The sequence below is a fragment of the Convolutriloba macropyga genome, chromosome 2 (assembly GCF_964194025.1).
Source record: "Convolutriloba macropyga chromosome 2, txConMacr16.3, whole genome shotgun sequence".
Taxonomy (NCBI): Eukaryota; Metazoa; Xenacoelomorpha; order Acoela; family Convolutidae; genus Convolutriloba; species Convolutriloba macropyga.
In genome coordinates this window covers 6,276,608-6,290,827 of record NC_134469.1, presented here as the reverse complement: position 1 = coordinate 6,290,827, position 14,220 = coordinate 6,276,608, and the positions used below count along the sequence as shown (strand labels likewise).

General features: G+C 39.9%; 1 protein-coding gene across 1 annotated transcript; it reads right to left on the bottom strand.

Moving 5' to 3' along the window:
- Nucleotides 1-3,490: 3,490 nt before the first annotated feature.
- LOC142335089 (apolipoprotein D-like) lies at nucleotides 3,491-12,799 on the bottom strand. The gene is made up of 2 exons (XM_075383431.1): nucleotides 12,145-12,799; nucleotides 3,491-4,545 (listed from the first exon to the last, which is right to left on the bottom strand). The coding sequence occupies exons 1-2, from the start codon at nucleotides 12,404-12,406 to the stop codon at nucleotides 4,181-4,183; spliced, it is 627 nt and encodes a 208-aa protein (XP_075239546.1). The 5' UTR covers nucleotides 12,407-12,799; the 3' UTR covers nucleotides 3,491-4,180.
- Nucleotides 12,800-14,220: the final 1,421 nt, after the last annotated feature.

The following is a 14,220-nucleotide window of genomic DNA, read 5'->3' as shown; positions in this document are numbered from 1 at the left end:
ACAGTCTGTCCGTTGTGTTAGGGCTTGCTGAAGTCTGTTAGCGCTCTCCCAAAAATTTAAAAGTCCGTTTGTTCTCATCAGAGGTTCTCAGAGCTTTTTTTCTTTCCCGATGGTCAACAGAACCTGTTTGCTCTGTCTGCTGATTTTCAATTTGTTTTGCAAAAGTTTTTTGTTTTCTCCACCAGTTGTGAAACTATTTTTCCCCAGTTCCAGGGGTTGTCAGAGTTTATGTGTTACGCTCAGTAATTGTCAGAATCTGTATTTTTTCCTGTCAGTGGGTTGCCAGAGTCTGTTCATTCAGTCTGTGGGTTGTCACTCAGTCCTTGTGTGGACAAAATCTGATCTTTGTGTCTGTGAGTTCTAAGAGTCTGTTCGCTCTGTTCGAGGTGCGCTAAAGTCTATTCGTTTTGTCCATCAGTTGCAAGAGCCTGTTTTTTCTGTTCATGGTATGTCAGAGTTTCTTCTTTTTTAAGTCCGTGGGTCACAAAAATTTTTTAGTAATGAACAAGGGTGTTGAGAGTCTGTTCGTTTTGTGATTTGGTTTTCACACTCTATTTGCTTCTTCAGTTGATTGGCAGAGTTTTTTCGTTTTGTCCATGGGTTGTCAAAGCCTGTTCGTTTCCTCAGGGGGTTGTTGAAGTCTGTTAACGCTGCCAGGAGTTTTCGCAGTCTGTTTGTTCTTTTCAGTGGTTCTCAGGTTTGGTTTTTATTGTCCAATGGTGAACAGATTCTCTTCGTTCTGCCGGTGGTTTGTAAGAGCACCTTTGTTCTGTCCTTTGATTTTCAGATTGAGTTGTAAAAGTCTTTTCGAACTGCCCAGGGACCCACAGAGCTTGCTGTTTTGGCTATGGCTTGTTTCAGCTTTTTAGTTCTGTCCATGGGCTCTCAAAAGGTGTTCGTCCTTTCATAGGTTCTGAAAGACATTTTTCCATTGGTTGTTATGTCTAATTGTTCAGCTCAGTAATTGTCAGAATCTCTTTGTTTTGTCAGTCGGTTGTCAGAGTCTGTTTGTTCAATCTCCGGATTGTTCTGTCCGTAGCTTGTAAGAGTCTGTTCGCTGTTTTCATGAATTGGTAGAGTCGAATCATTTTGTCCAATAGTTCCCAGAGATTGTATTTTCTGTTCGTTGTTTGTCAACGCCCGTTTTTATCAGACTGTCGGTTGCAAAGTTCCGTTTGGAAAAAACAGGTGTGTTCAGAGTCCATTCGTTTTGTCAGTGGGATGTTGGACTCTGTTCGCTCTGTCCTGTACGTTGTAAGAGTCTATTCGCGCTGTTTGGTAGTTTCTTGGAGTCTTTTTTTTTCTGTGAATCAGTTGCCAGAGCCTGTCATTTCTGTTTGCGGTTCGTCAGAGCCTTTTTGTTTAGTCAGTGGGTTGCCAAATTTGCTAGTACTAAATAGGGTTGTTCAGAGTCTGGTCCTACTATCAGTCGGCTGTCAGATTCTGCTGGCTCTTTCCGTGGATTGACGGTTTCTTGTTTTGTCCGCAGGTTGTCACAGCCTGTCCATTTTTTCAGGGGTCCTTTGAAATCTTTTAGTGCAGTCAGGGAAAATTCAATATCTGTTCGTTCTCTCATTGATTCTGAGATTCTGGTTTGCGTTCCAATGGTCAACAGAGTCTGTTCGTTCTGTTGGTAGTTTGTCAGAGCCTGTTTGTTCTGTCTCTGGTTTTCAATTGGTTTTGCAATAGTCTTTTTGTTCTATCCAGGGATTGTGAAGGTTTTTTCGTTCTATCCAGGGATCGACAAAGAATGTTCTTTTTGTCTATTGTTTGCTTCAGCCTGTTCGCTCTGTCCATGGGTTCTCAAAATCTTTTCGTTCTTTGCATAGTTTCCAATAGACTATTTGTTTTTTCCAGGGGTTGCCAGAGTCTGATTGCTCTGCGGAACCGTCAAAATGTGTTTTTTCTGTCAATGTTTTGTCACAGTCTGTTCATTCAGTTTTTTTATTGATAGATTCTGCTCACTCAGTCCTTTGACTATCACAGACTGCTCCTTCTATCCATAAGTTATCAAAGTCTATTCGTTTTTTTTTAGCTGGTTGCTTAAGTTTGTTGGCAGCGTTTATTGAATTTCAAAGTCTGTTTGTTCTGTCTACGAGTTGTCAGAGACTGTTCCCCTTGTCAATTGGCTGCCAGAGTCTGTTCGCTCTCTTCGTGTGCTGTATGAGTTTGTTCAATTTCTCCGTGGATTGTAAGAGTCTGATCCTTCTGTCCGTAGGTTGTAAAAGTCTGTTCGCTCTGATTGAGGTTGGTTAGAGTTTAGTTTATCCTTACTTATGTTCTTTGGTTTTTCAGAGCTTGTTTGTTCTGTTCCTGGATTGTGAATTTCTGGTCGTTCTGTCCAATTGTTGTCAAAGTCCGGCGTTTGTTAAAACTTGTTTGTTCTATGCAGGGGTCGAGTTTTTGCCTTCAGTCTGTGATCTGTCAGGGTATGTTCGTTCCTTGTCAATGGGTTGTCAGAGCCTGCTCTTTTTGTCTGTGAGCTGTCTCTCAATCCCAGGTGTTTTTTTAACGACAACCATCTAAAAAATATGGAAAAATGCGAGTAATTTTGGCATATATAGTGATAGAATTTTTAGATTTTTGTGCAAACATTACCCTTTTCTACTGTTTTGTTTACTTGAAACGAAGATATATTTTTTTCCAGTTGAAATTAAAAATTTTACAGCCATTCAAAATCCTAACCAAAAAAATTCCTGCATAAAAGTCTTCCAATGAATCATCTCGATAATATTTGTTGAATTTTTTCTAAGTGTAAGAAGACAATGGCAACTAACTTTTATTCTCGGTTCCCGCAATGAGTTTAACAAAAGAAAACATATTTTTGAGATAGAAATTGTCAGTGTTTACTTAGAAAATGGAAATTCAGAAGAGAGACGACGGAACCAAAGTTTTTATATTATGATAATAACAATTTTTTCTCAAAATATCATGTAATTATGCTCCATTTCAAATCTTTTCAGTCTACTCAATAAATAGAATGACTTAAAATTGTTTTAAACTTTTGCTGAACTAAAGAAAGTCCTTTGTGGTGCATGGGTACATCTTTCTTTCAATTTTTTCAACTTTCAATTTTTTTCAAATTTTAGCTGATTGAACTTGGAATGCAAAGAACAAATTTTTCTTGTTTGTGTTTTAAGATTCGCATACTAATGAGAAAAGTCAACTTTTTACACAAACATTGTTTGAGAAAACACTGAATATTTATTTTGACCTTCTCGTTCTGTTTTTCATTTGCGCAGAAAAGTCATCCTGTATCCTTATTGTTGACAAAATGGTGAGGGAAATTGGGAATGAGAAGTTTTGGAACATTATGCGTATCCATTGATTAGCGAGTTTTCTTTTTACTATTGTTGCTAGTAGAATGCTTAAAACGCGGAGTTTCAATTGAGCTTCAATTGAACAATAAATTACAAAATTTTTTACAATTAAAATTATAAAAATTATCACTCAGTGTACAATAATATCGATGATGTAAGCATAATGGGGGGGAGTGGGGAGAGTTTTTTATTATGTTATCAATAAAATGAAATAAGTATACTTCATCTAAGTGGAGGCACATATTTATATGGAGGCCCATTTATATGTGGGCAAAAAAAATTCTGGTTTTGTCAAATAAGTTTGAGAAAATTGCAAAAAAAAACTTTGACTGGCTGAGATTGAGGGTGATTAGAGGTTTAAATATTCTCACAGAGTGATTCAAAAACATGGAATAACGGTTCAATGAGCCAGAAAATTTTCCTAACTGTATCGAAATTTGTAACTATCGAGAAAATCGTTTCTTTCCCAATGGCCGTGGATAAACAAAAATCTCGTTCGAAAAGATTTATGATAGATTATGTTTACTTAATGGCCAGAGACATGAGCGACGAATCCCAAAGAATCCACTTTCCTTTAAAAAAACACGAAAAATCAGCCTATCTATACTAGCAAGTTTCAGACAGACTATTTAGCAAGATCTTTGTAGAATTAATCACATTTTATCATCATTTGTTCGTTAGTTCCTCCAAAATTCGGGGCAAAAAGTTACCAATTTGACCGGAAATGAAACCCTGGCCAATATGGTGGATTACATTGAATATGTTTACACTGATCGCCATCAATGCAATTATACTGATCAGTGAATTCTATTCTGTCCAGTCTTTATTTCCGTGAAAGCAATTATACTGATCAGTGAATTCTATTCTGTCCAGTCTTTATTTCCGTGAAAGCAATTATACTGATCAGTGAAGTCTAAGTTGACCATCTGAACTCCCATTTGTTGCAGGCCTCGATTGATCATATACAAGGCCTCATAAGACAACGTTCGTTCTCTGCTGTATATAAACAAGTATTCATTTTGCACCCCGTAATAGCACCCATAGAAAGCTGCGTACTCGTCTGGCTTGAAGTAGACTAATTTCATCGTATAACTTTTGGGAAGACGTCTCATCATCCAAAGTTTGATCTCGCCGGTGGGGGGATTAGTCTGTCTAAGGTTTCCTTTTAGAGTATGGAAGCCGAACCCGTCACTTCCAGTTTTGCGTGCTTTCAGCTTCATAGGACCTGCAAACGTCCAACTTTATTAGAGATAACATGTCAGAACTATAAGCAACAATTTATGGATCTTCCACGCACTCATACACTCACACACACAAACACTCACCAACGCACACACACACACACACACACACACACACACACACACACACACACACACACACACACAAACACACCCACACACACACACACACACACACTCACACACACACACACACACACACCCACGCACACATACACACACAAAAACACACACACACACACCCACACACACACTCACACACACACACACACACACACACACACGCAAATACACACACTTATACACCAAACAGGCACACACAAACACACATTCACACACACAAACGCACAAAAACACGCACATAAACACACACGCACACATACACCCACACACACAAGCAAACTAACACACACACACACAAACACACACGCACACACAAACACACACATTCACACACACACACACACATACACACACACACCCACACACACACACACTCACACACACACGCACACACACACACACACACACACACTTACGCAAATACACACACTTATACACCAAACAGGCACACACAAACACACATTCACACACACAAACGCACAAAAACACGCACATAAACACACGCGCACACATACACCCACACACACAAGCAAACTAACACACACACACACAACTACACGCACACAAGCGCGTACAACCCCCCCCCCCACTCATGCACTTACACACACAAAACAAACACACAGACACACAGAGTCATAAAATCATATTTACGCACACTCACGCACACACACACACACACATGCACACATGCAATCGCACACACACGCACACAAGCCCACACACAAAATAGCTCACATACATACACGCAATCAATTAAACACAAACACACACTCAGAGACACACACAATCAGACACAAACAAATTTCTATACACAAACACACACACACAATGACACCCAAACTCACACACACACATAATCAGACACACCAAAATAACCCACACAGAGACAAATACACGCAATCACACAAACAAAAATACACTCACACAAAACAACACGCAAATATACACTTACTCACTCACTCACACTCACTCTCACACACAAACATCCAATCAGATGCACAAAAAAAACACAAACAGACACAAACAAACGCAATCACACACAAAAAAATACCCTCACACACGCAACCACACGCAAATACACACTCACTCACTCACCAGCTCACACTCACTCTCATATACGCACAATCAGATACACACAATAAGTCACTCAGACACTAATACACAAAATCACACACACACACACTCACACAAATATACACTCACACACACAAGCAAACAAAGAAACACACACACAAAGATGCGCTCTCACCTACAACCCCGCACAACCACACACACACAATCGCACAAAACACATACACACACAAACCCCCACACACAGTGACACACACACGGTCACAAAGTCACATTTACGCACACTCACGCACACAAACTTAAACAGATTAAATTGCACACACACACTGACACCAAAATACACACACAAACACACAAATTCACACAAACGCACCCCCAAACACACACACACACAAACACACACACACACGCACACACGCTCACACACACAAAAACAGGCACATACAGTCATACATTCAAATTTACGCACTCTCATGCACACACACATACAATCGCACACACACACAGACACAGGCCTATACAATTGCACACACACACACACGTACACACAAACAACTACACAAACAAACACAAAAACGCACACACACACACAAAAACACACACGCAAACACGCACACACACGCACACGAAAACACACACACACAGACACACACAAACGCGTACACCCCCCAATCATGCACTTACACACACAAAACAAACACGCACACACACAGAGTCATAAAGTCACGTTTACGCACACTCACGCACAGAAACACGCACACATGCAATCGCACACACACGCACACAAGCAAACACAAAAAATGGTCACATACATACACGCAATCACACAAACACAAACACACACTCAGAGACACACACAATCAGACACAAACAAATATCTACACACAAACACACATACACACAATATCACCCAAACTCACACACACACACACACGAACACACATAATCAGACACACACAATAACCCACACAGAGACAAATACAAGCAATCACACAAACAAAAATACACTCACACACAATAACACGCAAATACACACTTACTCACTCACTCAGACTCACTCTCACACACAAACATCCAATCAGATGCACAAAAAAACACAAAGAGACACAAACAAACGCACTCACACACAAAAAAACCCTCACACACGCAACCACACTCAAAAACATACTCACTCACTTACCAGCTCGATCTCACTCTCAAACACGCACAATGAGATACACACAATAAGTCACCCAGACACAGATACACATAATCACACACACACACACACACACTCACACAAATATACACTCACACACACAAGCAAACAAAGAAACACACACACGACAATTACAAATACGCACACAACACATACACACACAAACCCCCACACACAGTGACACACAATCGGTCACACAATCACATTTACGCACACTCACGCACACAAATATAAACACATTAAATCGCACACACACACACACGCACACCCAAATACACACACAAACACACAAATTCACACACACGCACCCACAAACACACACACACACACACAAACATACACACGCTCACACACACAAACACGCACATACAATCACACATTCAAATTTACGCACTCTCTTCAACTCACACATTCAAAAGCACACACACAAGCACATACAAACGCACACACACACACACACAAACATCTACAAACACATACACACAAAAAAAGCGCACACACAAGCAAATATACTCACACGCTCACACATACACGAGCACACTTGCACACAACCGCTCGCACACACGCAAACACACTCATGCACATACACACACCAACACACACAAACAAACGCACCGACTTAAACATTGTCACGCAGTCACCTTTACGCACACTCACGCACACATACACAAAAATGCAATCGCAGTCACACGCACACACGCTTACACACACAATAGCGCTCACATACATACGCACGATCACACAAAAACAAGCACACACTCAGAAACACACACAATCAGATACAGACAATGAATACACAAACACAGACACACAATCACTCGCAAAAACACACTCACTGTTTCACACTCACTCTCTCTCTCTCTCTCTCTCACACACAATCAGATACACACAATAACACACACACACACAAACACAGACACACAGTCACACACACACAAAGACGCACTCTCACATTCACATGCGCACAATCACATAAACACACGGTCACACACGCACACAATCATTCACACCCAAACACTCTCACACACAATCAAACGCTTACACACGCGCACTTACAAACGGACACATACACACACATACGCACAGACACACATACACACACTCTTACATAAGCACTCACACACACTCTCACACACGCTCTTACACACACGCACTCGCACGCATACAATCACTCACACATACGCACAGACACACACACACAGTTAAACACGGACACATACTTACACATACGCACACGCACACAAACACACGCACCACACATACATACACAAAAACACACAAACACACACAATCAGACGCACACAATAAGACACACAGACACATTTACACACAATTACACACTCAAATATACACTCAAACAAACGCACACACATACATACACACACAAGCACACACACGCACACCGCACACAATCCCAAGCAAATACACTCACTCACACTCACTCACCCACTCAATCGGACACACACAATGAGACACACAGATACAAATACACACAATCAGACACACAAATATACACTCACACACACACAAACACACAATTAAATACACACACAAGCACAGACACGCACACAGCACAAAAATACACACAATCATACACAATCACACACAAAAGACACACATCACACACAATGCAATTTATCTTACACAAAATCGGACGTACACAATGACACAAACAAACACACATGCAATCACACACACTTACACACACACAGTCACACATGCACACAATCACTCACACGCACACACTCTAAAACGCAATCATACGCTTACACAGACGGACACATACACACATAAGCACACACATACACCCAAACACTCTCACACACAATCACAAAATTACACGCAACCGCAGGCTCTCGCACGCATACAATCACACACACATACGCAAACGTACACAAACATACACACGGACGCATACATACACATAATTACACACACAAACACACATACGCACACACACCATATATACACACAGAAACACACAAGCAAAATCTCAAGCAAATTTACACACACTCACTCACACTCATTCCCACACACACACACACACACACAATCAGACACACAATAATACACACAGACACAAATACACACAATCAAACACATAAATCACATAAATATACACTCACACAAACACACACACATACATACACACACAAGCACACACACGCACACGGCACACAATCACACACAATCACACACAAAAGACGCACTCTCACACACACAATCAGACATACACACAATTACGTAAATTAACACACATATATTCATACACATGCACATACACAAACACAATCGCACAAACAGTCACACACGCACACAATCACACACTTATTTACACACGCACATGCACTCCCACACATAGACATACAATCATACACACAAACTTAAACGCAGACACATACACACGTACGCACACACGAAAACACACACTCACTCTACTCACATACAAATACACAAACACACACACACACACACACACACACAAAATCACACGCAAATAGACGCACACTCACTCACTCACATTCAATCAGTCATACCCATTAACATACACGGACACAAATAAACACAACCACACACATACAAACAAATATTCAAACACACACACACACGCGCTTACAATCACACGCAAATACACACTCACACACAGTCACTCACAGACACACAATCAGACCCGCATAGAAGCACACACAGACACAAATTGCCACAATTACACACATAAATGAACTTTCTCACACACCAAATCAGACACACAAAATGACACAAACAAATACACACATACAATGACACACACACACACTCACACACACACACACACACACACACACAATCACACACCCAGTCAGACACGCACACAATCACTCACACGCACACATACTCACACAGAACGGCACACTCATTACGCTGCAGAGGTATACCCCAAAACTTCCGCCTTATTAAAATTCGCTCGAAAAATAGATACAAACAATGAACGAATTTAGGAGACTAGCTTTGTATCTTATTTTTTGGAAACGGGGTTGCGCCATTTTTGCGACATAAAAATACTTTAAAAATGTTTTAAAAAAAGTGATGAGTCTTGTAGCACGTTTCCGGTCATTTTAGGTTTCTATTATCTGCATTAAAAGTGTCTCTAATCCGCAGTAGAATAATTGAGCCTAATTAAACGCGCAAATTTTCAGCGTGCAAAAGGGATTTAGAGGCTGCAGTTCAAAGTGCAAACCAGCTATAGATCACTTAGAAACGCCGAGCCATCGATTTTTTTCCGAAAAACCCAGCTCTCAAAAAACGCTTCGCATATCCATGTGGGACTGGCCGATTTTTGTGCTTGCCTCCAGTTGATGTACTGATGTAGATTCAATGAACTGGAGTAGGAACCCTTTAATAAGTAGTAATAAAGTAGTAATAAATTTCTAGCATGAGTAATAAAACCTAATAACCACTTTCATGCTCAAAGATGCGCATTAATTTAGGCTTAATTGCGGATTATAGTGCGAAATCGAGTTAAGTTGCCTGCGAAAAAAAGGATACACAAACCGAGCAGATTTGTGATACATAGCGCGCGAAAAATAGGATACATAGCTTGTATCTTGAATTCCCGGTTAAAATTTTGACACTTTTGCAATCACGGGTTGCGCAATTCCCTTAAATTTAGCCTGTTGTTGCTGAAGTAGAAATTTTCCGCAATGTTGTTGCATTTTTAATGTTTTAACATAAGAAAAATGAACAAGAGATACACAGATCGGGCATATGTGCCCGTGACGATTTGGGTATACCTCTGCGGCGTTATGCATATACACACACGCACACGCACTCACGCCTATACACATACAATCACACACATACTTACACACGGGCACATTCACACATATACGCACGCACACACACGTACCACACACACACACACACACACACACACACACACACACACACACATACACACACACTCACACAAACACACACACACACACACACACACACACACACGCACACACCCACAAACGCGCTATCACAGTTGGATTGTCTGTTTGATTGGTATACATCGATTGCAGTTGTAATCAAACATCAACAGGAAACATTCAACGGTGCAAATAACCTTTTGTATTTTGGAGGCCTTGCTAGACCTTTTGTGGACAACAGTGACAATAAATCCGCAGATTTTTTCTGTGAGCCATTGTCGTCCGCGGTTAACAGTTGTTATGTTAACTGTGAACAACATTTGGAAGAAAAAGGGGGCTAGGATTTTGCCACTCGCACTCACTCATGGATATCCTAATCATGTTTCAAAATTTTAAAAAACTAACTCACCACAGAGCTCTTTAACCAGCCTAAATTTTTATTAATTGAATTAATTTGGTGTAACAATAAGTTTTAATGTGATAAAGAGTGTAAAAATAAGTTATTCCACTCTTCTTCCACCGTTAAATCTTGAAATTACACCACTAAAATTACACTTTAACAGGTAATTCCACCCTTATTAAGGGGGGGGGCACTAACGGTGTAAAAATATTATTTTTACACTCTTTTCCCCGTTATTTTTCGGCAAAATCCTCGGCCCGGGTAAATAGAGACCGATTTCAAACATTGAATTGTTCTCGTGAGCAGTAAACTGGTTATTTAATGCCAAATTTTTAGGTGTCTCTGTCTCTTTAATCCGCAATACTGTTCAGAGGGACTTTCCTGCATTCAATCACCAAGTGGGCTTGCTTTCATATCGGTCTAATTGGCACGCTGCTAAGTATGACGAAAGATATATACCGTAACCGCGCCGGCTCAAAAACAGGAATCGCGGACAAATACCGACGACAGATATTTGCAATTTCGGAGCAAATTTCGACTAGTTTTGCTAACTGTCGCTGTTGCCCACACACACATTTACAACTTTAAACTGAATACAAGGTCGTGAATAACACTTTCGTGACATTTTCAGTAAAGTTTTTTTTAAAAAAAATGTATAAATTGAACGAATTTTACTGTTATAAACATTATGTTTCTGATATTGCGTACACTCGTGTTAGCATTGAATTACACGATTATTCGTGTGATAGTCGCAAGTCGTTTTTTTTTTTCACACGAGAAAAATTAACGACTCGTGTGTTAATTTTTCACCCGATTTTTCGTATAATATAAAAACATGGGTCGAAAGCCGAAAAAAAATTAAATTCAATAGTTTTAATAATTGACTTAATTCGCAAACCGTTGCTATATGTTGTACTGGTTGCTTCTTCTTCTGGCAATGAGAACTCCATGTATGTGCAGGCTTGGAACAGTCCCTCGTGAGTCACCTGAATTCGTTCAATCTCGTACCATTTGCCCAACAACTCACGCACATCTACATTGTCTACTGCAGTCACGTTTTTAGGGCAATGAAATCGAAAGCGGGGGCGGGTTTCGGCGTTTAAACTAACCAAAAACAAAACAAAAAACAAAGCCGTCAAATCGCGATTTATTGTCGTCATGTTTGTTTTGAATTAATCGCAAACAAAGAATTATAAAAGCAAAAATTATATTACATAAAGTGAAAAAAATTATTTCCGAAATTTGACAAACAAATTTGATGTGGTAATTTGGATCGTTGAATCTACTCGAAACGGGTAAATTTATTTTACGGGGCAAGTCTACTAAAAATGGTAAACTTAATTTTTTTTATTTATAGCTGTTGATTCCACTCAATATAAAGAATAGTTTAAGGAGCTTCAAGTTGGGCTCTCTCGTGCAAAAATTTATTAGTTAGTGTAAATTATTGAAGTCATTTTGCGCTCAACCCTTTCAAACTAGACAAAACTTTGTTTAAATTAGTTGAATTGATTTGAACTTTAAATGACCTTGTCAAGATATAGAATTATTTGGTCCATTATCAAGTATATGTTATATCAAGCTCTGAACTGCCTCAAAACTAAGCCATAAAACTATATTTTCAGATAGCGATTTTTAAGAGCTGAGCCAACGGAAAGACAAACAATGAATAAACAACTCACATTGTTTGTTTACAAGTTGATGATAAATAACGCTATGTCATCCGATTGAACAAGGTTGAATGAAGGTAAATTTGGTTCAGCAAGTTTGAAATTTAAATTATCTCAAGGCCATCATTATGAGGAGGATAATGAATGCTGGAGACTAAATTAGCCCATTCGGGGGTGCCTGAACCCCAATGATACGGCTTTTGAATTTTGGGGGGTCAACTACGGTGCCAATTTTGGAAGTAGTGTGGTGGGGGGGGGGGGGGGGGGGGGGTGACCCTGTGGCGGACCCAGATTACAAGGTCTTGCAATTACATGGTTGCAGGCCTAAAAATAGAGAGGTGCCGTGATCGAATGTTGAATGTTTGAATCTATGGTGCAAACTTCAAACAAAGTAGAGGCCATATATAAACATGAAAATCAAACATAAGTAAAAAGTACAATAAGCGATAGGTGAAAACTAAAACGGAAAGTATTGTTGAAGAAAAAATCAATAAAAAAACCAGAAGCAAGATCTTTCCGATGAAAGGAGCGAAGACTTCAGGTTCCTGCCACAGGAACAAATAATAATACCTTTTACTCTATTCCAACACTCCTGTCACCCCAGAGCGACCGCAAAAATCACAGTCAGAAGGGATTACCTTCGTAAATCAAAACCAGAGTGACGAATAGAGAAAAAAAGTTAAAATCAGGGCACTAACTCCATTGTCGTCCTAACTCTAACCCATCTCTACCAATTCCGAATCACTCAGAAGAAACAGCAGAAAAAAATAACAATCAGAGTCAGTTCTAGAGAAAGCTTAGTCACAGAAGGAAACAAAAATGGTCACTATGAGTAAACAGATTGAATAGCGCCTTTCAGTTTTCTGTTTTGTCTTTTAGCAGCTGGCAATTTTATATCTTTGCTTTCTTCGTACATGATCTGTCTGACAACAGGACGTTCATTCAAGTCTTTCAACTTGTTGACTTCAGCAAAGCGAAGTTTTAGTTGTTTTTTTGCAATCAATACTGAGACCATTGTGTATAGTTGTAATAAGAGTTCTCAGGGATAGCTCTGCTTTAGTTTTGGCTTTAAACTAGGGAGTTTTTTTACAACCACTTCACGCTTCCCAGGTCGGGGTGGCCAGACCGAAGTGACCTCTGATCAGACCATCTTCGAGCCCACACTTGTTCTCGCTGCGCTCAAGTTACGTGGTCTGAAAAGCTGCGAGCACAATTTTATTTGGACAATGGTCTGGAACATGTCTGATCAGAGGTCAGTTCAGTCTGTTACGTTCTGACCAGACGCAGTTTTGGGCGCACAAAAGTCC